This window comes from Mycteria americana, chromosome Z (assembly GCF_035582795.1).
Source record: "Mycteria americana isolate JAX WOST 10 ecotype Jacksonville Zoo and Gardens chromosome Z, USCA_MyAme_1.0, whole genome shotgun sequence".
Classification (NCBI taxonomy): domain Eukaryota; kingdom Metazoa; phylum Chordata; class Aves; order Ciconiiformes; family Ciconiidae; genus Mycteria; species Mycteria americana.
Window position 1 is genome coordinate 59,759,410 of NC_134396.1, and position 25,166 is coordinate 59,784,575.

A 25,166-nucleotide genomic window follows, 5' to 3' on the forward strand; every position below is an offset into this window, starting at 1 on the left:
GAAAGCAAGCACGGTTTAGAGATGTATTCACTACCGGCTTCCAGACCTTTCAGACTCCGATTTCTCTGAACAACCGCAGGTTTCATAACGCCTTGCGTGCACGCCTCCTCCCTTCGGTCGCCCGTAACTGCCCCTGCTGCTCGGAGGCGAGGGGGGCGAGTGTCACCGGCGGCAGACGGCGCTGGGCAGGCAGGGTCCCCGCAGCCGCTCGGCGCCAGGACGCTGAGCCACCGCAGCCGAGCACTGCGCCGGCTCCGGCGGAAGAAGGCTTGGAGAGGAGTAAGTTTCCACAAGTTTTTGCGAACTGGAAGGGGGTGAAGCCTCGGAAGGAGGCCAAACAAAGAAAATGGGTTGCTATTAATCCACGCAAAGTCTAAGGGGGGGGGGGGGGGGGGGGGGGGAGGGGGAGAGGACAGGACAGGACCAGCGAAACTAGGGTCGTGTGACGAGGAAAGGTGGAAGTATTTATTACCCCCGCAGTACATGAAAGGGGTGAGACGAGGGAAAGCGGTGACCTGGCACAGCGGTACTTGGAGAAAGAGTTTTCGGTTTCTTTTGGCAGGAGAAGACCTCAGGGGAACCACCGAGCCCCCGCGGGGCCGAGGCCACTCGCCCGCCGGGAGGGAAGCGCCGAGGAGCCGTCGCTCCCGGCACAGAGGCAGGCGGCGGGGCCGCAGCCGGGGACCGGGCCGGTAAGGGCCGGGGGGTCGGGGGGGCCCCGTCAGGAGCGCGGCACCGGCGGCCTGGAAGGGAGGGGAGGGCCCAGCGGGCACTGGCCCGGCCGCGGGGGTCGGGGCCCGCGGTGTCGGGCGGGCTCTCACCTCCAGGGTGGACACGGTGCTGGTGAAGAGGTCCTCGCCGTCCTCCAGCTCCTCGAAGTCGGCGGGCCGCGCCTCCCCCAGCGGCGGGGGCTCCCTCTCCGCCGCCATCTTCCCCTCCAGCCCGGCCGCCAGCCCCGGCCCCCCGCGCTCACGTGACGGCCGCACCGCCCCCTCCCGCCACGTGACTGGAGGGGGCCGGGAGGCGGCAGGAGCGCGCACCGCCCCGAGCGCGCGCACCCGCCGCCGGGTCGGGGCTGGGCGGGGGCGGGGGCGGCGGCGGGGGTTCCCCTTCCCGGCGCACGGGGGCGGGGCGGCGGGGCCAGCCGGCAGGCCGGGCCCGTGCCGCCGTGAAATAGTTCCATGAAGTCGGTCGCTGGCCGCGGAACCCCGCGAAGTCTTCGTCCCACGAAGGCAGCGTCCACGCGTGTCTGTTTTAGGCGCCCGGCCCCGGCGCGGAGAGCTGGCTGTCCCGGGCGTCTCCCTGCCTGCAGCGGGGTGGCTTGGGTGCAGCCTTAGGTAGATGTGAGCCTGCGTCTTGGATGTGAAGTGTCTGCTGGGAATGAAGCCGGGGAAAGCTCCCGCTGGAGGAGAAGCTCCTTTCCCACCCCGCTCCTCGCCCTGCCGTTCCCAGCTTTTTTCCTCTAAAACATGGCGGGGCGTTTCACGTTGTCTTCCTTGTGCCAGGAGTCAGTACTGCGAGGCTGACACTTGCACCGTTGCAGCCCTCCACCGTGTGCCTTGCACCAGGGAGCTGGAAGGAAGTTCAAGAAATTTTGTTCTCCGTTTCATGTCAGTCGTTAAGAACTGCTTTTCTGTGAGGAAACTCCACTCATTACACTGCTTAAGATGAGACCTTCCTTAGGGAGTGAGGATTAGAAGTGTTATGCCCCACTCTTGCGGAGCAGTCGTTTAGTCGGGTGCAGTAGTATGCACAACCACTAAAGTAATGTCTCGTGCAAATAAAGTATTTGCAGGCCCATTCCCTAAGTTACTATTTCCAAATGGCTTTTCTTCCCCCCCCCCCCCCCCCCCCGCATTTGTGAGTTAGCTCACAAATGACATCAATGCTTCCAAAATTTTAAGTTACAATATTCATTTTGAAAAAGATGAAGTCAGACGTCAACGGTGTCTATGTAGTCAGCATTACCAAGGATCCTTGATTTGAGCTTGAGCTGTTATTGTTGTTTCTGCTATATTGAAAACAAGTTTTAAAAAGTATGTTGATTTTCCATCTTGATGAAGTACAGGTTTCATCCACTCAGCGTGCTGGTGCGTTGTGAAGACTTCGTTAACGTTTGCTGTGTTGAAGTGTCTTTCTGAACTGTGTCCGATGGAGACGGCACTCTTCACGTAGGAAGAATGAGTTTGTTTCTACAGCCTATAAGCTCTTTGGGGCAAGGGTGGCACCTCTCTAGTGTTTGCAGAGTGCCTAGTAAAGACTAAATGGAAAGAATACAGTCTTACATACTGTTTTCCTTTGGCCAGTTCCCAATCACATAATGAGAAAGTAGTAAATGTGTAAACAGAAATCCATGTTACCTTGGAAACAGGTAAGTGCCATGCATAATTTTATCTGCTGCTCAAGCTCAAGATGTAAGAAATTGTGGAGAGCTCTCTCCTCAGAGATGTGGACTGCTGAGTTAAGAGAGAATATCCCTTGTCCCTGCTAACACCTGAGAGCATTTCGTGCCTCAGTGCTTTGAGTGAGACCTTGTAAATCTCCCACTCAGGAGAGCTAAATTTGTGTTGAAGCTCGGGAACTCCAAGTTTCTGATGGCAAATGACAAAGAAGTCATCAAATAGAGGAGATTTATGAACAAAAGTTCCAACGAAAGTGACAATATCTCTTCTTACATGTAGGGAAGTAGATGGAAAAGGAACAGCCAAGCTTTCCCCTATTTCCTCAGCTCAGAAGTTGTCCGCTAGTCTAGTAAAAGATGTATTTTGAGACCAACATAGCTATAATGTCACTGTTACTAGAAGCTGTAATAACTTGCTTGTCATTTACCAGGTTGGATAGCACTTTTAAGTTTCATGGGGATGTGACATTTTCCAGCATATCCATGTTTCCCATTCCAGTACAAAACAAGAACAGTAGTGACGCTTAGGCTGTTTGCAGTGACTATGAGATGAAATATAGTCTATTCACATTTTTACTCTATTCCTAAACTCAGCCCATTTCTGTTCAGTATATCTCTAAATAACATTCAAAGGTCTTTTTAAGATTTAAAAATGCAGAATAAGAAACTGAAAAAACCCTATTCAAAATATGTGAACATTTTCTACCCAGAAGTACAGTTCTCTGGCATCTACATTTTTGTGGAAGGCACTATCATTACATCCTTACTACCTTTCCAATTTCTTTTGGTATTCCTGTTCTGCTGTGCTGTTCCTGGAAGCTTTTCAAATAACTGGCATGTGCATGCTTTATCCAGAAATTAGGATTCAATCATCTCAGTAATAATTCTGTGTCCTTTGACATTATATGTTAAGATATCTCATCATAATTTTATTTGCTGTGATTAGAAAGATCATATGATATGTATTAAACTTTTTAGATTTCTGGCAAGTGTACTAATCTAGCATAGTACTTAGGTGTTTAATAGTTTTCCATTAGACTGACTAGTTTTCTGACTTCATCAAGATTCACATCCATATCTTTAACACTCATGTGGCTAGACTGTAAATCAGCTCTCTGAAATACCTTGAAGTAGTCATCTATCACATCAACTGAGTATGCTACAGAAGCAGAATAAAATGAAGAGCAAACAGGATGGCAGTTGTAGTGTTGTTTTTTTTTTCCACTCATTACGAAAGGTATGTAAGGAGTTTAGCTTCTGTGATTCAAAGTAACATTGTATTTATAGGTTGAGGGTTTTTTTACTTACTTTTCCAATGCTTCTGATATCTGTGGCCACAGAAATCTATTACGCATATTTTTGTGGAAGAGGGGACAAGGAGTAATACAAAGGTAACTACAGGACCTGGATTTTTAACTAATTGAGATTTCAGTTTGAAAAACTGTGAATAGTAAATCTGGGTGGAAAAATAATTCAAAATAGAGAAAACTAATCAAGGAAATAAATTGGAAAACCATTAATGCTGCAGGAAAACTTAGGATGATTGCAAAAAGCCAATCACACATGACATCGTGATGTGTTACTGCAAAAAACAAAACCTCAATTTAAAGACAAGCCTCATCCCTATCAATGTGGGTATTAATATGTGTGTCATTCAACAAATACATAATAGCTGTCAACTCTACCTCATGCTACTAAGTCAGAATCTAAGGGAGAGGAGACAAAGCCACCCATGTATCCTAATGGAAACTGCAGCCACCCCTTCCTTTGCAGCCAATAAATCCACCTCTGTAATGCTACGTGAGAAGGATATTAAGGCTGCAAAGTCAAGAACTTGAACAGTAGAAACATCAAGGCTAAGTTTACACATGGAACTTGTTTTAGCCCTTTGTGTATACGTGCTGTGCCTGCTTTAATTACCTGGTTACATGCTAACGTTTCTATAGGAGCCCTCTTCCCAAGGAGCATTGACTGCACGGTTACAGACACTGTTTTTCCTTATTGTTTTCTAACAGTTAGCTCTGTACTCATTTATTATAAGCAGTTCCAACCCTACTGTGAAGACAAAAAGATTCATTTCCTCACGAGCTTTTCTCTGAGGCTCGTCACTACCAAATCTGAGCGCTTCACAGGCACTGATGAATTTTATCTTCAGAGTATTCCCGTGGAAGTATGTTGCCCATTACACAGGCAGTGAGCAGACACTGAAAAATTAAAACCTAAAGTGTTTACTAATTTGGATGCCCAACCTGAGGCAGTTAGGATTTGGTTTTTTTCTAGAATACCTAATATTTCAACAGTTTCTTCACCTAGGCAGCAAGCCTCAGTATCACAGTACTAGCCTTACCTACACCCATTTTTAGGGGTGGACTTTTATTTCTTTCCTTCTCTATTCTGTCCCTTCCTTTCCTTTTGTCAGCCCTTGTCAGGTCCCATACTTTCTTGATTGGCCTTGAGAGAAGTTGAGAACCCTCCAAAAATGGTCATTTCTGGGTTTGGCCCACCAGCCAGCAGTTCCTCCAGGTCAATAGATCCGCTGCACAAAACTTTCACCGTACCTCTCCTGCTTCTGCTCACATCATCTGTGGGCTCTGCGAGCCTTTGCAGTGCAGTCCTTCAGAGGAGATATGGAAATCAAAAATGTCTTCTGCATAAACACTCTTGGGAGTTGTTATGCAATAAAAAACTTCCTTTTATCATGCAGAAACAGGTTTCTCTGAGGAGTATAATCTTGTCAATTTTAAATGGCTTTTAAAAGGACCAATACAACATTGTGAGGGCTCTGTGTCATTTCCCTAGTTCAGGCCACAGATGTGCTGAAGCGTTGAAATAGTTACAAGAAGTTATTTGGCTATGGGCAATATACCGTTTATTACTTTGCTTGGATATACCTCTGTCCATCTGTCCAAAACCAATTAAATTAGATGCAAAATAAAGATGATGAAGTTCTAAGCAATGTGATTCAAGGTTTTGTAATCAAATATGTCAGATTTTTGTAACTTCTTACGTGTCAGACTTCACCAACTCTATCTTATTACTGTGCTAATGTAATAGCCACTGCAATATCATGTCATTTTAACAACTGAAATATCAATGAAACTTAAAGACTAAGAAAAAGGTGTTTTGGAGAGAGTGATAGTGAGTTATAAAAGCTCAAGGTCAGCCCCTGTGGTTTGGGTTTGCAGGGAGCCACAGGAGGTTATCTAGTCCATTTGCTGGAAAATGTTTGTCAAACCTTTTCTTAAACATCTGCAATGATGAAGACCCCAAAACGTCTGCAGGCAAGCTGCTTTAGTGCTTTGCTGTCTAGCACCAGAAAAGATATTCGTCATGCCTAACCTAAAACTCTATTGCTATCCTGTCAGTTATATACTATGAGTTTGTAGCAGCATGGCGGTGTTTGGGTTCATTCAGTTTGTGATCATATTCAGAACTGATACTGGCCTCATTTTGTTTCTGTGAAGTGGTTTAATCAGACTTTGGAGTAAAATCTCACATTCCCCGCTGAATGTTGTCTTTCTTTTTACTGACATTGACTCCAATCTGTTTTGACCATTTTGAATTCTCTTGCTATGCTACAGCTGTTTGGTATCACTTGCAAATAAAATATGCATTCTCTCTGTTCCATCACTGATGAGAATATTAAATCATATCAGGCCTATGGTAGACCACTGTCATTTTTCATTCAATGCATCCTTCCACAAAAATGGTAATCACTGAAAAATAGTCTTTGACTGTTTTCTAACCAGTTTTGTACCTACTCTATATTAGATTAACATATAATGTTTCATTAGCTTCCTTATGAAAATGTCATAAAAGATAAATGTTTAAGAAATATGGAAGGAATATTTCCTCACTAAGAGATATTGTAAGAAAATGGCTAAGTGCAGTTAGGGAACAACAACCACCAGAGCGCTTAGAACTAGAGTAGATGAATTTTGGAGATTTGATTTTTCCCATTTATGAAATACTAAAAAAGGAATAATGTGCTATTGTGTAGTGCCTGTGCTTGCACACAGCAGTAAAGCTCTGCAGTAAGCCAGCCTTCCTAAGAAAAATTACAAAACACAAATATTTACAAAATGTGTGCATTTGACACATGTGCCCACTCATCCAGTCAGCCAAATGAGCATTACACTTCAGATCATGATGACTGTTCTTCTGTGAAACATATGCCATCTTTCCATCTGGGTATTTAACTGCATATTTTACAAAAAATTAATTTGTTCTGCCATCTTTGTTTTATTCTTTGCCAGTGAGTGGTCAGTGTTTTCATTTATTAGAGAAAAATAATATTTATATATGTGAAAGAGACCGGTTCTTTTACCAGTTAGACACTTCATTCGCCTGTGAAGTTAGTCACAGGTACTGCCCTCAATCAATTAATGGAGTGGGAATTTCTGTTCCCCAGTTCATCGAATATTGCAGAATATTCAAATATAAAGCTCTAGTCGCATTAGCTGGGTATGCTTACCCTGTTACAATAGTAAGATGGTGTAGAAGAATAGTAATTTTTTCCATCTTCATAAGTACTAATGGCAGGTGAGAACTAAGCAAGAAACATTGGTTACTGTGATATGCATTTATCTGCTATCGGGATTGTCCTCCACTGCTTATGCTTTACAAGAGAGAGAATGCCTTCCAGCAAAGCTTTGTTTTTATTTTGGTGCTACTAGCCTTAAATCTAAACCGGGCCATTGCAACTAGATGAGAGACACACAGCAACCTCTGAGATATCCTGATGTGCTTTGGGCTTCAGTCACCCATTCACTGACTGCTGTCTGTCAAAGCTCATAAGGAGTTGTGTCCCAATACAGGAGTCATGCTGAAAACAAATATAAGGATGATGTTAGCAGTGGTAGACCTGAGGCATCCCTTGCCAAAGTAAAACCCATGCGTGTAAAAAGCCCCAGAATGGTTGGAGGTGGGACAATACTTGGAAGAAGCATCATAGGCACTTGCCAGAAGCTAACCCTTCTTCAAGCATCTGCTTATAGCCACAGAGAGAAGCATAGTCTTAATCACATGAAAGAGAGCTAACGTTCTTAAATGCTGAGTAATCATTTGTTCAACTACAGCCCAGTAAAATTTTTGGGTCACGTAACTGCAAGCCCATGGTCCATGATTAAGTCAATTTCATACATTTCTATAAATATAAACCTGTCTTGACCTGCTTTTCTACTTTCAGAGAATGTAAGGAAATCATGTAAGGTCTGCAGCTGGTACCATATGAGGTATGAACGTTTGCAGCATTTTATTAGTCAATTTAAACTCATTTTATGAGGGATAAATTGTTATGAGAATTTTGATGACAAATCAATAAAGTCAACATCCATTTTTTACTATTCTCTAACTTGCTAGGATGTTCAGTTAGATATAGGAGCATTAGAAGCGATCAGTCTGCTTAAAGATTCATATGCAATCTTAGCTGCTGTCTGAGTGATATTTGTAGCAATTCATTTCAGTGCATATCCTTTGACTACTTTTTTAGAGCTATCTGTTTATATTGATGTTTTGAGTTGTTTTCATTCTTTCATCCAAAACAGGACAATACAAGGGTACCTAGAAAAACAGAACAGTGCGGGGAAGGAGGCTGGACCTTCGGCACAGTGTCAGAGACGAATAAGCGCACAGTCTCTGTTGGTGCCATCCCTGTGTGGCACATCAAGAGTTACCATTTGAAAATCCCTCCGGTCAGAGAAAAGGTTTCATGTAGCTATTACGCAATTTTTCTTTAATGGATTCCAAGTTTCTTCAACTGTAGACCATTTTCTTTTCCTCAGCTGGGAGACAGGGTCAGAAGTGATCCTCTTTTTCTGCAGCTAGTTTCTGGTACTGCATTACGAACTGCTCAGAAATGCCTCCTAACTCTTACCATCACTGCTTCACCAGGGGAGAATTTAACATTACCATTTATTTTTATCTAATTTCTCCAGGGAAAAATTAATCTAGTGAGAACATTAGCGTCAGAACCATAATGAAAACAGTTTTGGGGAAAAAAAACAGCAATCCATTTCCAAGTGTCCATTTTTAGATGAAAAGAAAAAGTCACCTGCTGAAAGCACACACTTTGTTAAAAAAATCCTGTAACCAGAGCTGCATCACAGTGTATGTCTTTCAGCCAGCAGTACTATCTCCATCTAGTGTAGGACTTAGTAAGGTGAGAACTCAGAATAGTTTTGTGTTATCACTTGGTAGGCAAAGAAAGTTTGTATTGTCTTTCTCTTTCAAAGAGTTACAATTCTCAAGCTAATCTTAGTTTAGAAGATTTGAGGAGGGAGTAGGGGAGAATGTGAATGAAGAGGAAGCTTTTTGCACGTGTGAGAAACTTACAGAGAATCATGGCAAAAGCTTGAACGTAGAGAAGATGGCAGCATGGAAGACAATGGAAGTGACATGCAGCAAAAATTGGTGTAATCGCCTCTCCAGTTCACCACCATAAACAAAAACCTTGGGAGCACTGTATTGTTCTGCCAAGTCTTGAGCCTGTGGGAAGGAAGCCTATTTTCCTGCTTGCTTGGCACAAAGCAGAGGCTGTGATACTCACATACAGCAGCCTACTCCCGTGCTGTGGGATCACAGTGGTGGGGGCCTTGCAATATCCTAAGGTGGCTGAGAGTTTTCAGTTGTTACCATAGGAACAAACACAGGTTTTACTGATCACAGGATTTTTCTGACAGAAGATCTGCATTCTTAGAACATTGAACTATAGGGCTGAATTAAACTAAGTCATCCATTTATAAGATGTGCATAAAAGGCAAGGGCGACATTGCAACTAGTTCTTTGGGATTGATAAGGAACAATATTTGTTATTTATACTCCAGATGCTGGAGACAATGTATTTTGTATGGTCTCATGACTTTGAAGCCATTGCTAGGGAGTTGCCAAGAAGGTCTACAAAGAGCTTGTGGAGGGTCAGCATTTTGGGTTCCAGCCATTCCTCTGCTGCAATTACACATGTGCAAAAGGAGGGAGGTGTTGCATCTGCTCTTATATAGGTGTTCAGTGCTTGAAAATAGTTTGCGCCTCTCAGCTTGCTGTGTGTGTTATTTTGAGGTAATTCGCTTTGATTTTCAAGCAGAAAGTAAGAGAATGGAAATCTGCTCTCCAAGACCACTGTTGGAATTTTAAGAAAGTGCATATCCAACACATAGCTCCAAAACCTTGCACTTAATTCTCCCTTAGCATATTCATATGCATTTTGGGTACAGTTTACCCCTCGTAACTTTAGCTGGCTAAAAGGCAGGAATCTAGTCTAAGCTATTCAGCTTAATTTGTAGGCTACAGAAGGAGACAGTCAAACGAAAAGATGATTTCTCTAGAATCCTACCTGTCTTTAACTGTTACGCTGGGATGGATTGCCTGATGAGTGCCTATTTCCATTGCCTAGAGAGGATGCTTATACAAATACATAGATAGATGCTTGACTTTAGGGCAACTGCAGTTAGGTGAGAAAATCTCACGCAGCAAATCATATGCATATATCCTAAATTATAAACTCTCTAAGTTATTGAGCCTTAATCTTAAATGTGGCTTGTTGGCTGATTATGGTATTTATCATCATAAAAATTATAAAGTGGCTGTAGAATTAACCTGACTCAAAATACTATTAATAATACTCAAGCCAAAATTAGTCTGAGAAAAAATTATTTCCCTCCCCTCCAGACGCACTGGCACATGTACTGCTGCTGCTTTAAAAAAACCAGAGTCCTAAAATTAAAGAAAACAAAAAACGCACTCAGACTTAAAAATATCTCTCAAAATGTTTGCATTTGCATGGATTAAGAGAGCTAGGCGCCAGAAAAAGTTGTTTCAAATGTCTCCAGTCATTTTTTTCAGAGCATAATCTACAATCCACTGAGATTTTTTTCTCACTTTGTGAACATATAAGATAAGGGCATGTGAAAGCAGTTTTTCACTGAAAATTGCACAGTCAGTATGCATGAACAAGTATTTGCTTTATTTCAAAGTTCCACAGCCCAAATGCAGCTGTAATTTGCATCATTTACAATTTTGCTGTAAACTGACTTGGGGCATCTGTCTACATTATAGCCAGGCCAGGCAAAAGATAAGTAGGAAAAATGAAAAACTTCTAACATAATTGATTTCCACCAAATAGCACTGTCTCTGGCCCTTATAACAATTAGTTTATCAATTTAATGTTGATTATGGCTTTCCCAATAAGTAACAGGAAAGCTTGCAAATAGCCACTGAACAGCAGTGCAAAAGAAGAGTCTGGCACTGTTGCCACTAGAGCCAATACAGTATCTAATACATATATTTGTTTTTCTTTAGGATATTTTCAGATATGTTAAGCCAAAATCTGGCTTTACAACATTGTCCTTCTTTGACAAATTTTATTTCACTATGCTCCAGCTAAATTTATCCTGTGGAGGCGTAAGTTCGGGCTTGGAAAATCTATTTCCTTCAAGTTGTTGCTTCAAGTGATAACAGATGCTAAACACAGAGTAAGACAAAAAGCTAAACTCTCAAGAGCATTGAGAAAGCAATCAACATATTGTCTAAAGAAGTTAATAATCACAATTTCAAATTTCTTCATAAGAAAACTGCTTTAAGAGCTCGGGGAAGTCCTTAGAGGAGCATGGAGTCATAAAATAGTGAGGAATCCATCAATAGAGATGGGAGCTTCAGAAACAAACCGTTGAGATTCACTTGATGTCTTAGAAGGGATTTTTTAAGTGCTTGATCTGCATAAACTAGAAATTTAACTGCAGAAAAGTGCCTGCGCTTTTCTAATCTTCTATTTATCTAGTTTATGTTGTATCCTACAGCATATTTTCTTTGCTTTGATTAACCTAGTGTTGTGTATGTCAAAAAACAGAGCATCAAGCATCTCATTTCAATACTGTAGGTTACAAATATGATTCTGCCAGTAAGTTAATTAGTGAAATCACTGAACCTGTTCAGGATAAATTTAGTATGAACCTAAAGTGATACTAATGAAATTCTGCATGAGCATCCCTGAGTGGGATGGGGATGGCATTCCCATGGTGGGATTGTCTTAACTTCACCTAACCAGTCCTCCTTAAAAGACCTAGCACTCCCGTAAGGAGGGACTTTCTATCCTAGGCACATTTTCCCTTTCAGATAAAAGACAAATTGTAAAGAGCTTTGTCTTACCTAACTTTAAGCATGATATTAACTTGCTTCTAATGTAAGCATCATCATTTCTACATTCCCTGTTTAGCTGGCAGGAGATACACACCTTCAGAGAGCAATTCCAATTTACTCTAGATCACGCGCACTTATCTCCCTTATCTCTTTCTATTGACCATACAGGAAACCTATAGCAAGTCTTACCTTGGCATTTACCTTGGGCAACTCAGGTGGATGTCCTCTTTGACACAAGCTATCTTTTAGCTATTTTGACTTTGATCTTTTAGATACAAAATATGTAGATCTACACAGAAAAAGCCACTATAAAACAATACATAGAGAGTGGAAGTGTGGGGAGATAGAATATATATATATATCACTGTATATAGATAGAGTATTTATATATATAGATATCTAGTGTATATATATAATATATGACTATATATATACTCCATACTCTCTCTCTCTCCTCTATATAGACTATAGTCTCTCTATAAATACTCTCTCTCTATCTATATATTCTCTCTATATATACAGACTATATATCTATCTATCAGTGTGTGTGTGTGTATATATATATATATATCAGTGTGTATATATATATATATATATCAGTCAAAAGTTTGGGAAGCAAATTTTTTAGTGTATAACAAAAAAAGTTTGTTTGTCCTGGAGATCACTAAGTTCTCTTCCTGTGGCTGCTAGTATACTGGCACATTAATATAAGGACAGTGGACCGGTATCTCAGTTCCTCCTTCTTGTTTGCAGTTCTACAGATTAAAATGGAACAAGGAAGAGCAGTCTCCCACTTCCTGCCTGAGGCTAGGAATATAGATCGTAAACAGCTGACAAGCTAATTTATCCAGAACAACAAACACAAGCAGTCCATGGAATTAATTATTTCAAGATACTTGAGCTCTTTGAATTATTTTGAATAATTTCCTCCAACAAACATACCCACCTTCCTCTTCATAAACCTCTTCATAAACCAATTCAATTTCTACAAAATATGTGCTGTTTTGAAGCATTTGTTTTCAAAAGATGTTCAGATTTGTGGTGTTTCAAAGCTACATTTTCACAGCTGCTCACCTGGCTGTCCATAGTTGCTGACTGATCGCTGCAGTGGACCTGCCTGCGGTGCTGGTGGGAGCGATTGCTGTCGGAAGCCATCAGATGAACGGCCAAACCAGTAAGATCAACATGCTGGGAACTGCTTGGTGGCAATGGGCAGTTCAAGGTGCGGGTACAAGAGAGTACCTGCTCTGTGCAGATGGGTCACCTGGCTCTTCCCAAAAGTCCGGCCCAGTTCCCTCTGTGCTAGCAAAGGATGTGCTTGTGCTCTGGTTTTTGTTGCCCTGTCCTATGGGAGGTTATTGCTGTGCTGGTCCTCCAACTGACCAGCTGAGATGAGCAGTCAGAAGTGATTTTGCCAGCCCAGGCAGGATCCAGCTGGGTTTGCAGTCTGAACGAGCCTGGCTGATTTTGTCCCAGGTGGCCTGGACACAACTCCCACGTAGTTGGTGACAGAAACACAGGACTAAAAATATTAAATAGGTCTTGCATGGCAAATAAGTAATGAATAGCACATGTGAGAAGTGGTGAAGAAAACATGATGGTTTTGGAACAGTAGTTAGGAACTAAGTTTCATGTTTAGAGAATATTTATTTTGTCATATCCAATGATTGAACTATTATTCAGTTGCAGTACTTTTTGATCTATAAAAATCAAATAAATCTGGTTCAGTACAAGAATCTGAATGTAGACATGGTGGTTCAAACCTTGAGAAAGGCTTAGACATTTCATATGGTGCAGTGTCACCTGTAGTTAAACTAAGTTAAATATTTATAAGGTTAATTAATCTTCATGTTTTAAAATAGAAATGATCTGCTTCTTGACATGTAGAAGACTTACCCTATATGCATTTTATTATGTGGGAGGAGAATTTTTTTAGTGGTTGGGATAGGACCATAGTTCTGCTTTGTTGTGGTGATTCCTCTGTTCCTACATTTGGCTAAGTTTTGTCAGCAGCATAGATAGAAAGGAAGAGCATCCAATTCTGATTTGCACAGGCGTGCAGTGAGACCGGCAACGGTCTGCATGCTTTTAGTTATCTAAAAATTTACCTCATGTACCCAAGATCATTGAGGTACCTGTTTCCTAATGAGATCAAAAGGGTCAAAAGCAAGATCAAAGACACTTGCATACCTGTATGGGTTGAGCTTTAGTTGTTCTTTGGCTTTTACCTAAACACTCCAGAGACTTCCTAAAAGTGCACACTGCCGTGCTAGTGACAGGCATCTGCTGGGAAGGTGCCTGCCTCCATCAAGGAATAAATCCACTTGGGGCTCTCAGTGCAGTAGGAGCCACAACCAGAGTAAGCAGCTGCCTCGCCAATGCTGTCCAGAGCAGAGGAGATGTCCCATCCCCTCCCCGGATGACAGGGCTGGTGTCATGGAGCAGGAGAGGATGGAGCACAGCCCATGCAGCGAAAGGACATGGTCTGCCCCCGCAGGAGAGGGTGCAAGTGCCTGTAGGTGGGTGGTCCAGAAACAGACTTTGGGGCACTTTGCGTGGTCCCCACCATCACCACTGTCCCTGACAGCATATTAACAGGAGTATACATCTGGCAGCTACTGTTTATGCATTTTGTGACCCTGGTATGTGCCCCAGCATTTACTGTCATCGGGCCAGTCTGCGTGCCAGGCTGACTTCTGTGTACCTATTCATCAAGGAAGGGCTGAAAAAATTATGCTGGCACATCCTTTTTGTGGAGCAGGCTGCTCGTGTAGCAGGGCTTCTCCCAGAGGCAACATTATCTGAAGAACTGGTGAAGACTGGGAGGACTGGGAGAAATGCAAGCGCAGTGCTGGCGCCAATGCTTTTGCACAGCTGTTTAGGCAGCAGGAATCTGTGAAGACAGATGTTTGCTGTGCTGTCCGATGCAGGTTGCCAGGTCCAGGCACCGACTGGTCATGGAGAAAGGATGAGGAACACTGAATATCTCTCAAAGAACTGGATCCAAGCCCTGCTCAGCACTCTTCCCCCTTCAGGCTGTGGTCCTTACTGTGTCCAGCAGTGGTCCTTACACCCTTTCACTGGCTACAGTGGAGGGTGGGGGGTCTAAGGGAGGGTGATGTATCTTGAGGCACTGTGTATCCTCTCCCCTGTATTTGTAGCATACTGAGGATACAGCTGGAGCATTCAGGAGGTACCTTGAAAGCTGGCAATGAGAACATAGGCAGGTATATAAAGGCATGGCCATTTGCTTAGTTTTTCCGTATGCCCTGAGACAATGTAGGATTCAGGGTAGAATTAAAAGTATTTAATATAGATAATTTTTCAGTATGATCTAAGCAATTTATGCATACTGAGTCAAGATCATGTTTAGTGTAACCTATTTGAATATTACATGGCATAAATTCCTTTAAATTTTTTTTCAGGGGCTTATACATTTTTACTTAAGCCTTTTAAAACATGGAGGAAATTAAAGTCTTCTCTGAGGTTCTGATGGATGAAAAACTTAAATGGTGACATTGTACTGCTTATTAGATCCAAGCGTTAGAATATCCAAATTAAATCAAATGGAAAACATTAGTGGATTTATAATTATGACTTCAGTATGATGGGAATGCATTGTGGGTTTTCTGGTTTAGAGAGCAAATGTTATTTAGAAGCCACTTCTCTTAAAAAATCATGAACATAAACCATCAGCCTTAGGAAATTCCCATACTGTTATTTAACCAGAAGTATAAAACAATGAAGCTAATGCTATTTTGGACTAGTGAGCTTTTTGTTCTCTTATAACAACTCTAAACTATTGCCAAGAATATATTTCTCTTTGCTAAGCCAGTATGTTGACATGGAACCTATTATTTTAGATGAGCATGTTACTTCTGGAAAAATTCATTGGTCTCAGTCAAAGGATTTTGTATTTTTTCTTCCTCAAAGAAAAACAATGCATTGGATTTCATTTTTCCCAGACATGTCAAAGGTGGCATAAGCAGCATGTTACTTTATGAATTCAGTAAATTAAGAGACTTCCTTTTCTAACACAGGTGTTTAAACTACACTTGGAAACAGTTTATACCCAGAACATACTTCAAGGTTGCCACTCATGTCCTCATTTCCATATTCTCAGGCTTTCTTTTAAAATTTATGGTCTAAAATAGTCCTTTTCTTGTGAGATCACAGAGTATTTTGTGTTACATTTGGAGCTAGGTAGACTCCCTCTGGTGGCTAACTTCAAACCTCAACTGTCCAGGGACTACCATTTCTCTAGGTTAAGTAGCTACATTGGTAGAGAACTATGTGCATCAAAACTTACTGTGAAAGTAATGTGATGGGAGCCTGTCTTCATGCTTCTTTACGAAGTGGGTACCAAATTCAGTCATCAAAGTCACAGAGATGTGCACCAGAAAAGCATCATAAAACCTATGCACCAGTTAGCTGGATAAAAAACGCTTCACACATTGTCCATCTGAGAAGATGGGGAATATATGAACGAAAAAAGGAATAAAAAATGGCTTGCAATATTGACAAATGCTAATCTACTCAATCAAAGCTATTGCACATCAGTGACTGGCAACCCTAAGTAGTTTGTTGTCTTTAGAAAAAACATTTCACTTGATAGCTTTGAGTAATTACTGTAATACACATTTTCAAAGACACATCTGCTTCCCAGAGAAGCTATCTGAAAGTGATGGGAAGTGGCAGCAAGTTGTTGTCTCATCCATCTACCACAACAGGCAGTCAACAAGCCATATCAAAAAGAAATAGTCAATGCTTCATAGCCAATATGCAAAGACATTGTAAGCTGATACCACAGGTATCTATTCCAGGTCAGTCCTTTCAATCGTGATTTAGTTGATGAAACAGATTCAGACTTAAAAAATTTGTGGATGCTTTATAGATAAGTGAGAAGAGCTGAAAGAGGATTAAATTCTGAAATTAAAGAACTTGAGAATTGTCTGTTAGAATTTGAGAAAAATAAGTATATCACATCCAGGAAGCAAATATGAAATGTACAAATAGAAAACAAGGACTAACTGGTGAGGAAAAAAAACTGCATCAGGAAATTGAGAGTGTAGAGCAGACCACAAGCTGATCCTGAGGGCATCACCTGCAAAACAGGGATTTTCATTCTGGGAATATTAACAGGAGCATTTTATGTAAGGCATGAGAGACAGATTGGTTTTTTTTGTTTTACTCAACTCAATGCTCAGGCCCCAGGTCAAGAATATTGTGTCTGCAGAGCACAATAAGAAAAATGTAGACAAACTAAAATGGACAGCAACAAGAAGGATAAGAGGTTAGATAACATGATCTGTGAGGAAAAGCTCAGAAAACAATGAGGGATGTGATACTATTCTAATATATGGGAAGTTCTAAAGAATGGTGTAAAGAAAAGTGACGGTGAACCATTCTGCATTTCCTTCGTAATATGGCAAGAAGTAAAGGCTTATTTGAATATGGGAAAGTTTTGGGCAGATAATAAGAAAAATTTCTGATACGTGTGGAGTTCATTATGTGTGGATCAACTGTTTCATGAGACACTACACAGTAGTCTGAACAATGTCTTTCAAGCATGGTCTATGTATAAGTGATCTTAGTCAGGACAGGGAGCAGATTGGGTCACTTTCTTTCTTCTAGGTTACAGGGTGGCATCTGTTACCTCTGGACCTACACAGCTTCAGTAGACTGATTCCTTTTGCTCAGTTTTAGACCGTAGCCATAAAGCAAGAACAAGCACTGGATTCTCTCATTGCATTGGAGAAACCCATGTTTTATGGAGTGTTGAAAAGGGATTATCAAGAGGTGCAGAATTAAACTCTCATTTTTTCTTGCCTCAGAGTTTTCTTGAAAAAGGTGACTAGTGTGTAAAGCTTGTGTAAAACTTATTTGTTATGTTTGGCATCTGCTGCCACTGAATGGTACCAGGGAGTCTGGATCTGTTGTTTTTCCTCCTTCATCCACACTTCACATATTTTTTTCAACTTTATTTATATCTGAAAAAGAAGCCACAGGGGATTTTTTAAAAGGGAAGCATCCAACACAAACAAGTGCTCCAATTCACGTGAAGCAAGATAGTAATCCTGAAACATAAACTAAAATCACTTAGACCATTCTGTCACAATATAAATCCTGTATACAGTATTTTCTTAAGGATTCTTTAAAAAAATGATCTTGTCTCTCACATTTGTTCAACCCGATCAGTTATTTTTGTCAGTTATGTATCTGTCTGTGATAACTTTCTGCCTTATCATGGGATCGTAGGAGATGGAGTTGGAATGGACCTCAAGAAATTTCTGGTTCATCCCACTGCCTTATGCTCATCTGTCTCCTATCTGACAAAATCCACAGATCCATTTTTAGAACATACAATCTTTTGTTTTTCATTCTAATTTTTGGAACCAGCTGAGATGAAAATTTCAAGGTAGAGGGAAAAATACTGCATGCCTAAACAGAACCTGGGACAATATCGTGATCCTCCCTGCCTGCCTTCTGGCATTTTGCTCTGTTAACTATGTGTTTTGTTTTCCTTTTCCTCCTTGTGCTATTTTACAGCTTATTTTTCTAGAATTGTTGCTTTCTAGCTTCTGTCTTTCCTTTGCCCTTATTTCCTCTGTTATCTTCACAGATGATGGTGCAAAGAGAACTGAACGAAACGACTTGCTATAGAAGAGCCATCAGCAGCATGGTATCTTTCCACTGAAGAAAATGGAAATGCAATAAGCACAGAAATGATGCTGGTAATTGTTGATAATCATCTCAAGACTTTCCCAGTACATTTTTCCCTACTCTGATTGCATTTATGTTGTGATCTGGACATGCCACATAAGGACACAATGATTACTCTGTGTTGCATCCAAGCAGCTCTTTCCCATCCTCGGTTCTCTGGCAGCTGCTTGTTGTTTCCCCTGGACATCAGATTCCCTTCTCCACTCTTTCAGTATGGACCTGATGCCAGCATTGTGACTGAAAGCCAGGCCAAAAGTCATGGCTGATCTCCCATCTGGATACTTCTTACGGGAATCTGATCTGTTGGAAAAATCCTCCCAGTGAAAAATCCAACTTGTTTCTTGGAAGGTGCTCACACACTCAATGTAAACCTGAAGGCAGGAAATAACTCTGTAAAACAGAATGTTTTTTAAAATCAATGAAAACTGCTTGGAGAATAGAATCCCATTTTTCTAAACTCCATGGTGATGCAGTACAGGCTATCCATGTGTTACCAAAACTGTTTAGATACACAAAAGTTGGTTTTCAATAAAGTAAATTCTTGCAGAGTTTTTTGTAATCAGTTTTCAACCGGCTTTGTGATTTTTTTTTCTCTCTTACTCTCTTGCAGTAACTATCACTACATCTGCATTGTTCTGCAGCTAGTGCCATTGCCAGGTTAGGGACCAGCTGGGAGAACCGATGACAGTCTCTGCTCCAGGTGAACCTGCCGTCCTTTCCAGTGTTGTTCTGGAATGGATCCCCAAGGCTAGCAGCTGGATTGCGAAACTCCAGTTTATAAATCATGATTTAAAATGGAAAAGAAGAAAAAAAAGTCTAGACACAAAGAAGAAATGTCAAGGACTGGGTTATTTATAACATAACTCATTAGGCTTGGGCCTTTATGTTTAATTTTATACTCTATTTGCAAGAAAAAGAATTAAAATAGTTGAGATGCATTTTGTATTTCTGAATGACTGATAGCAAAGATTCATTTGCCCTGAAAACAGGGAACAAGAGAGAGCTTAGTGCACATATAGTAACTTGCAACGTGACATTTGCTTATATAAATAGAAGATCTATGTTGATCTGCTCTGAGCCATTGTGTGGGTGACATCCATGCATTTCAGTGAGGATCCTGGGAAATCCCCCCAAAATATTGGGACTTATGCAAGGTACCTTTCTTTTCTGTAGGTAAGAAAACTGAGCTGCAGTATCAGGGAACTCCACTAGTTACAAGAAAGAAAGCATGTAGGTCCTTGAAGACAAATTGGAAAAAATGAAAATGTTTTGTATTTCCATGATTTAAAAAATTCACAGGAATTCTCTTTATATGCAGGGCCTCCCATCATTCCTAGGAGGTAGATCTGTTTCAGAGCTGTTAGCCAGCTTTGATGCTAGGAAAGGATTCTCACCAGTCTTATACTGTCTCCACAACATCCATCCCAAAAGGTCTATTAATGTATGTGCTAAAACAGAGATGAAGATGAGAAGAGGAGTCTAAGGCTCCACTGATGAAAGTAATGAGCTAGTTCATCAGAGAGCAGCTAGAATCATAATTTTTAGTGAGTTTTTCTCTAAGAAGCACTGTGAGTTGAAATGGCCTATACTCAGGACATTTAGACCACCAGTGCCGTGAATCAAGATTTAGTTCATTGATGTTAGAATTAAAGTTCAGTTAGGAGAATACCTCTGTCATCCTCTTATTGGACACCATGGCAAAGTAGATAAACTTGATATATTTTATGTTATACAAATAGTAGCAATCTCCAAGAATTCATTAATTGATGGCCTAAAGGCTATGAAGAAAAATGTTACATTGTAATTCCCAGAGCAACAGCTGAGGTTATGATTGTGCAAAAAATAAATTCAGTGAAGTCCAAAACTAATGTCAGATTTGGCTTTCATGAGCTGATTTTCCCTAGCCACATTCTTACCTCAGTTTGGGTTTATTTTTCCAACTCTTTGAGCATGACATCTACTTTGCATGGCTTTAAGAGTTATGAAACACAGAAGGGACTCAGGAGGGACCTGTAGGCTGTGTCCTGGCACATCCACCATGTGATATATGGGAGATCCGTTTCTTAAACTGGTTGGATCCCAGCTCACTAGGGAATTCAGAATTGCCTGGATGACTCTAGTAGCATTGAAGCTAGTCTCCTTTCGTTCTTGCAAGACCATCATAGGGTGAAGTAATCGGATGCTTCTTGTTATTGTTTAACAGCATCTCAAGTGTCTGGTAGTAAAGGTTGTGAAAACTGGGAGCATACACAACTTTTTTCTTACCTTACTTGCTTTAGCTGTATGTGGCTTTATCCCTCACTCTTAGTACTATCTGTAAGATTTTTTTATCAGAGAGAATCCTAAATCCTTCACTTACCCTTTGATTTGTGAAAGCACTACAGAGTCAAATACTCTGCTTTCATTTAATTTATGAGGAAGAAGACTTGGACTGCATTTTGCACTACGAAATTTTGTGACCTCAGATCAAGAGATCAGGCAAGCACATGCAAACCATGTTAATGCCCTGTAAAACACAAAGAGAAAAGAGTACGTTAACAAATAGGGAAGATCTGTTCAGGCAAAATGAAATAATGCAGTGCTTTCCTGGGAGAATAATAGTAAGCACTGTCTGAATATTAATTAGCAGAACTAAAGCAAAAAAATTACAGTATAGCTGGAACAAAGGGATATTTACCACAGGAGTACTGTAGGGCCTGCTGAATGAGTACACATACAGTACTTTCTGATTCTAAGCTGGTATGTGCGTTAAGAGTTAGTGACTTTCTGCAAGTAAGCCCATTAAGTAAATAAATCTATGTTTACTACCTGCAGCATATATATTCCGTAAGAATAGATCTCTGAACTGTCCTATCTATGTAACCTGCCCTGTGGATTATAAAAAGGCAGCGCATACATGGTCGTTTATGGCAGTTGGCATGAAAGCTGCACATTTGTCATGTCACTAGATGGTCACCTGCCAAACGTTGCCCACATCCTGTTATCTGCTTATGTGTCAATAATATACTTATCCTGGTTGTCTACAGTTAAATGAAGTTTCCAGGGAGTATAGCACTGTTTATATGCTATGAAAACACTGAAAGGGAATTTGGGTGCAGTGGAAGGGGGTGTATGTATACTTTTAAACTTTCTAAGTCATTCAAGCCTAATAATGTCAATAAACCACACTAATTATTTAAACAAAAGGACCTGCAGATAAGATGAGAGCTCAGACACTGGGCCGCATCTAAAACATGGAGCTGCCTTACAAGATTAGTATCTTTATACATGTTCCATCTTACTCTGTATAAATATCTTCTACGTGGTAATGTTGTTTGCCACAAAAGAAATGAACCTGTTAAAACTCAAGAAAACCATCCGATGCCTGGAATTGTGCAGATGTATTTAATAAGGGCTCTACATTCCCGTAGTGAGAAACTCAGAGTAATACCCTAAGATGTTCCCAAAATGGTATCTGAAAAAAACTCAACACTGTTTTTCTGGCAGTCCAAGCTGGTAAGTGTCAGGATGCACCATGCAAGGGCAAGTGCTATTTGCAATGGCTGTGGGAGGTGTCCTGGTGGTCTCCCCTCCTGCTCTGGGCAAGCACAGGCAAGGTCAGCAAGGCAGGGCCCCTACGGTATCTGGAGACCACTGAGATACTGGATAGTGCTCTGGACAGATCTGGCAGTGAGCAGTTGAGCCGGGTCAGTGTAAACACCTGCACTGTATCTGAGCTGCTAACTTCTGAAGAGGAATTTCTCCTAATTGGTCTGTGTAAGGAAAACTAATGTTAGGCAGGGAAAAAAGCATATATTGGTCAGAGAGTGGATAAGAACCTCAGTCTGACCCAGCTGTGTCTTGTCTGTGACAAAGAAAAGTGAAATAAATTGCAAGGTCATTGCACCCTGCCTGTATCAGGCTGTCTTTCATATTCAATAAATGATGTGCGATTACAGTAAGCAGCTAGCTTTGAGGGAGTGTATTTTGGCAAGGCCTCTCCCCTCTCTCTTCAGCGCTGGTACTATGGCTTTGTGCCATGGTATCCTCCTACCTGTCAAAATACTTCAGTCTGAATGCACCGACTGCTACCGAGCAAGGAGTAAGCCTGGTGTTAGGCAGCTGCCTCTGGAATGCATTTCACTGGGGCAAAGATGCTGGGCAGAGAGGTTGCTCCCCCCATACCTACAAAGGTCATTCTGATATCAACAGCACTTCCCTCTCCAGACCAGAGAGAGGTGGTTTTAGGAGCTATTTTGTCTAGCTCTGTTCCTGGAGGATACAGCAAAGTATTGTCTCCTTCATCTATTTTTCCCTTTTTCCCTCTCTGAAGTGACTCTGTCAAGATGTGGTGGGGTTTTTTTTTGTTTTCTGTTTGTTTGGTCTGGGTTTTTTTGTACTTAAGGGTTGTTTTTTTCTCATTGCTTTCCCTCAAAAGCTCCACATTTGAATTTGTTTCTTTTATGGGTAGCATAAACTGAAGACAGATTTTGTTTGCTTCCCTTTACTGAACTTTTCTTGTTAAAAATGACTGATGCTTGTTTATCCTCTCTTTTGTGCTTTGAACAGATATCAAATCCCATGCTTTGAGAAAGGAATATAGAAGGGGATCATGGATTCATCATCATTCATCATGCACTTTGATGTGCATGTGTGTGCCTGCACTGCAAACTGAGACTGCAGATAAATTCATTTGTCTGCTTGCAGTGAGCTGTAATTAGACTTCTGACTAGCTGGAAAGTGATTATTCATTACCCTGCAACACTACAGAGCTAGATTAACTTTTTCTGAGGCTTTTCAAAAGCACCATTTGCACTTTCTGGCATCCACTGAATAATAATAATATAACCAAATAGCTTCTTAGTATTTTGCAATGGAATAGCATATATGAGCCCACGTCATCAACTGGGAGCCCAAGGGGTTAGGTCCTGTACAAACACCGTATGTTTTGGCTCCATCCAAAAGGTCTTACAGTCTAAGTGAGCAAGACTGAGCCAGAGAGGGCTTTTTTTGAGGCTGTCAACTTTCCACATAACTCTACACCTTCTGGGACTTGCTGCATAACTCTGCCCCAGAACATAAGCAGCGTTTGCAACAACAAGAAGTCTCATTTCTGCTCTACAGTAGACGTCTTTATTGCTCCACTCCCAGTGCAGATGGCTTCCTAAAGGCAGATTTGTCTGTCACGCGTGGAGTGCCCCAGTGTAAGCACCATCTGGCAGCACAGAGCCAGCAGAGAAACTCTGGTGTCAGCCTCTGGCTGGCTGATGGCACACGAGGATGGCCACTGTTTGTGCCCACAATCTATGGCTACTGTCTTCATCCCTAAGGTCTGCTAAGACCTAATTCAGCTTCAAAAAATGCCAGGAGAGAAGACTGTTAGATGCCTAGTCCAAAACGCGAAAGCGTAGAGGCCACCTTAATGAACCAGTGGGTATGTTCTTCAGCCATAGTCAAGGATTTAGACCTGTCTAGTCCTTGAAATGACATAGGTAACCTTCCAAGCCTGCGCTGTATGTAACAGATGCAAATATGTGTTCCCCTGTCTGCAAACATCTTGAAGCAGGAATTCTTCTAAGACAAATAAACTCCTTAGCAGCCTTTAAATGGAGGGGTATTTTCCCATGTAACAATATCAAATTCTTACCTTTTAGGCTGAAATACAGTGTTCTCTTATGAATAGTCAGTTTTTCTTGGAAATTTGAACAAAATCAGTGCATGCACTTGTAAGAAGAATAAAATAAAATTGTATTTCTGCTGCTACTGTAGAGAAAACACTTGCGTGTTCTTTCTTACCAGCTTTAACACTAAAGCCTAAGAAATCCAAAAATGTACATCTGGCATAGGAACAGCTTTAAAACTCCAGTAATCTCTTTCAATGCTCAGATAAAATTCTATTTTGATCAGTAGAGCTATCATACTAAAAAATTTCTGTGTATATGTGAAACACAAATGTTAGGGACTATAATTTAATTCTGATTTCCTAATGGTGCTTGTTTGTATAGATAAATTGAATGAGTTTTGAGTCATACCAAAAATCAATACAGGGGAGTTTTGGTTCTCAAAGTGTAAGAATTTGTGTCTGCATGTGAATGACTGAAGGGATACAGAGAACAAATCAGGCTTTCTAACAGAAGGGAAGCTGGGGAGTGCTGCTACAGTACCTTAAATGAAGCCTCAGGTTTCATAAAGTCTGCTCTTCCTCGGAGCTGACCCTTTACCATTTCTTTAGCCAGGAATTATGTATACTGCAACACTAGCCCCTTGACACCACCCAGAGGTTTTCTGATGCCACAAAGACCTTCAGAAAAACAGATTTTTAATGTTTCTATTTCTGTTTTAATGTTTCATGTCTACCAGGTTTACTGTACCATTTCATTAGCCTTTTCCATTTGTTTAAACTACCTGTTGTTTCTTGTCTTAAACTATAAATGTCTAAGGGCAGTGGATGTCTTTCTGTGCTGTATATACTCATCCAGTGCCAAAAGAACTGTGATTTCTTATCTATGACTGGGCACCCAAAGTCCTATAAGATGCCTTTGTGGAAGATTTGCTATGACTCAGACAGAAGATACCTGATCGTTACAGAACCTGCTAGAGAGGGACTGCTGTACTGCACTATGGTAATGACTCCTTCCATCCTGAAAAAAAAGTAAAAGGAAAATCAAAACTAATCTGCTGCCAACTTTAGGATTTGAAAAATGAGCTTGAAACCCAGCAAGAAAACTTCTACAGATGCTGTGATTTCTACTGGAGGAATGGAACTTGGCAGGCTATGCTTGCATTTCTGTTGTTTAGTATAGGAATGAAACCCTCTGACACAGAGTAAGGTATCTGCCTGGAGAGAGGCTCCTTAATAAAAGGTTCTTGGGGAGGCTGGGTGTTGTAGAGCAATCTAGAAATACCCTCTTGAACCTTTTTGAAAATTTTG

The 25,166-nt window shown here is 41.1% G+C and overlaps 1 protein-coding gene and 1 long non-coding RNA gene across 3 annotated transcripts in view; one reads left to right on the forward strand and one right to left on the reverse strand.

Moving 5' to 3' along the window:
• Window positions 1-977, reverse strand: part of SNX2 (sorting nexin 2) — a 34,440-nt gene extending 33,463 nt beyond the window's left edge. The window contains exon 1 of the mRNA XM_075526316.1: window positions 822-977. Within this exon, the coding sequence (XP_075382431.1) occupies window positions 822-929 (108 nt within the window). The 5' untranslated portion in view covers window positions 930-977. The remainder of the gene's footprint in view (window positions 1-821) is intronic.
• Window positions 55-23,963, forward strand: LOC142421564 (uncharacterized). Of its 2 annotated transcripts, XR_012778924.1 has the most exons (4): window positions 55-279; window positions 18,156-18,267; window positions 18,867-19,410; window positions 22,805-23,963. It is a non-coding gene; the product is annotated as an uncharacterized LOC142421564 (long non-coding RNA). The 2 variants fall into 2 exon arrangements; XR_012778923.1 differs by lacking the exon at window positions 22,805-23,963 and having other exon boundaries at window positions 76-279; window positions 18,867-20,492.
• The last annotated feature ends 1,203 nt before the right edge of the window (window positions 23,964-25,166 follow it).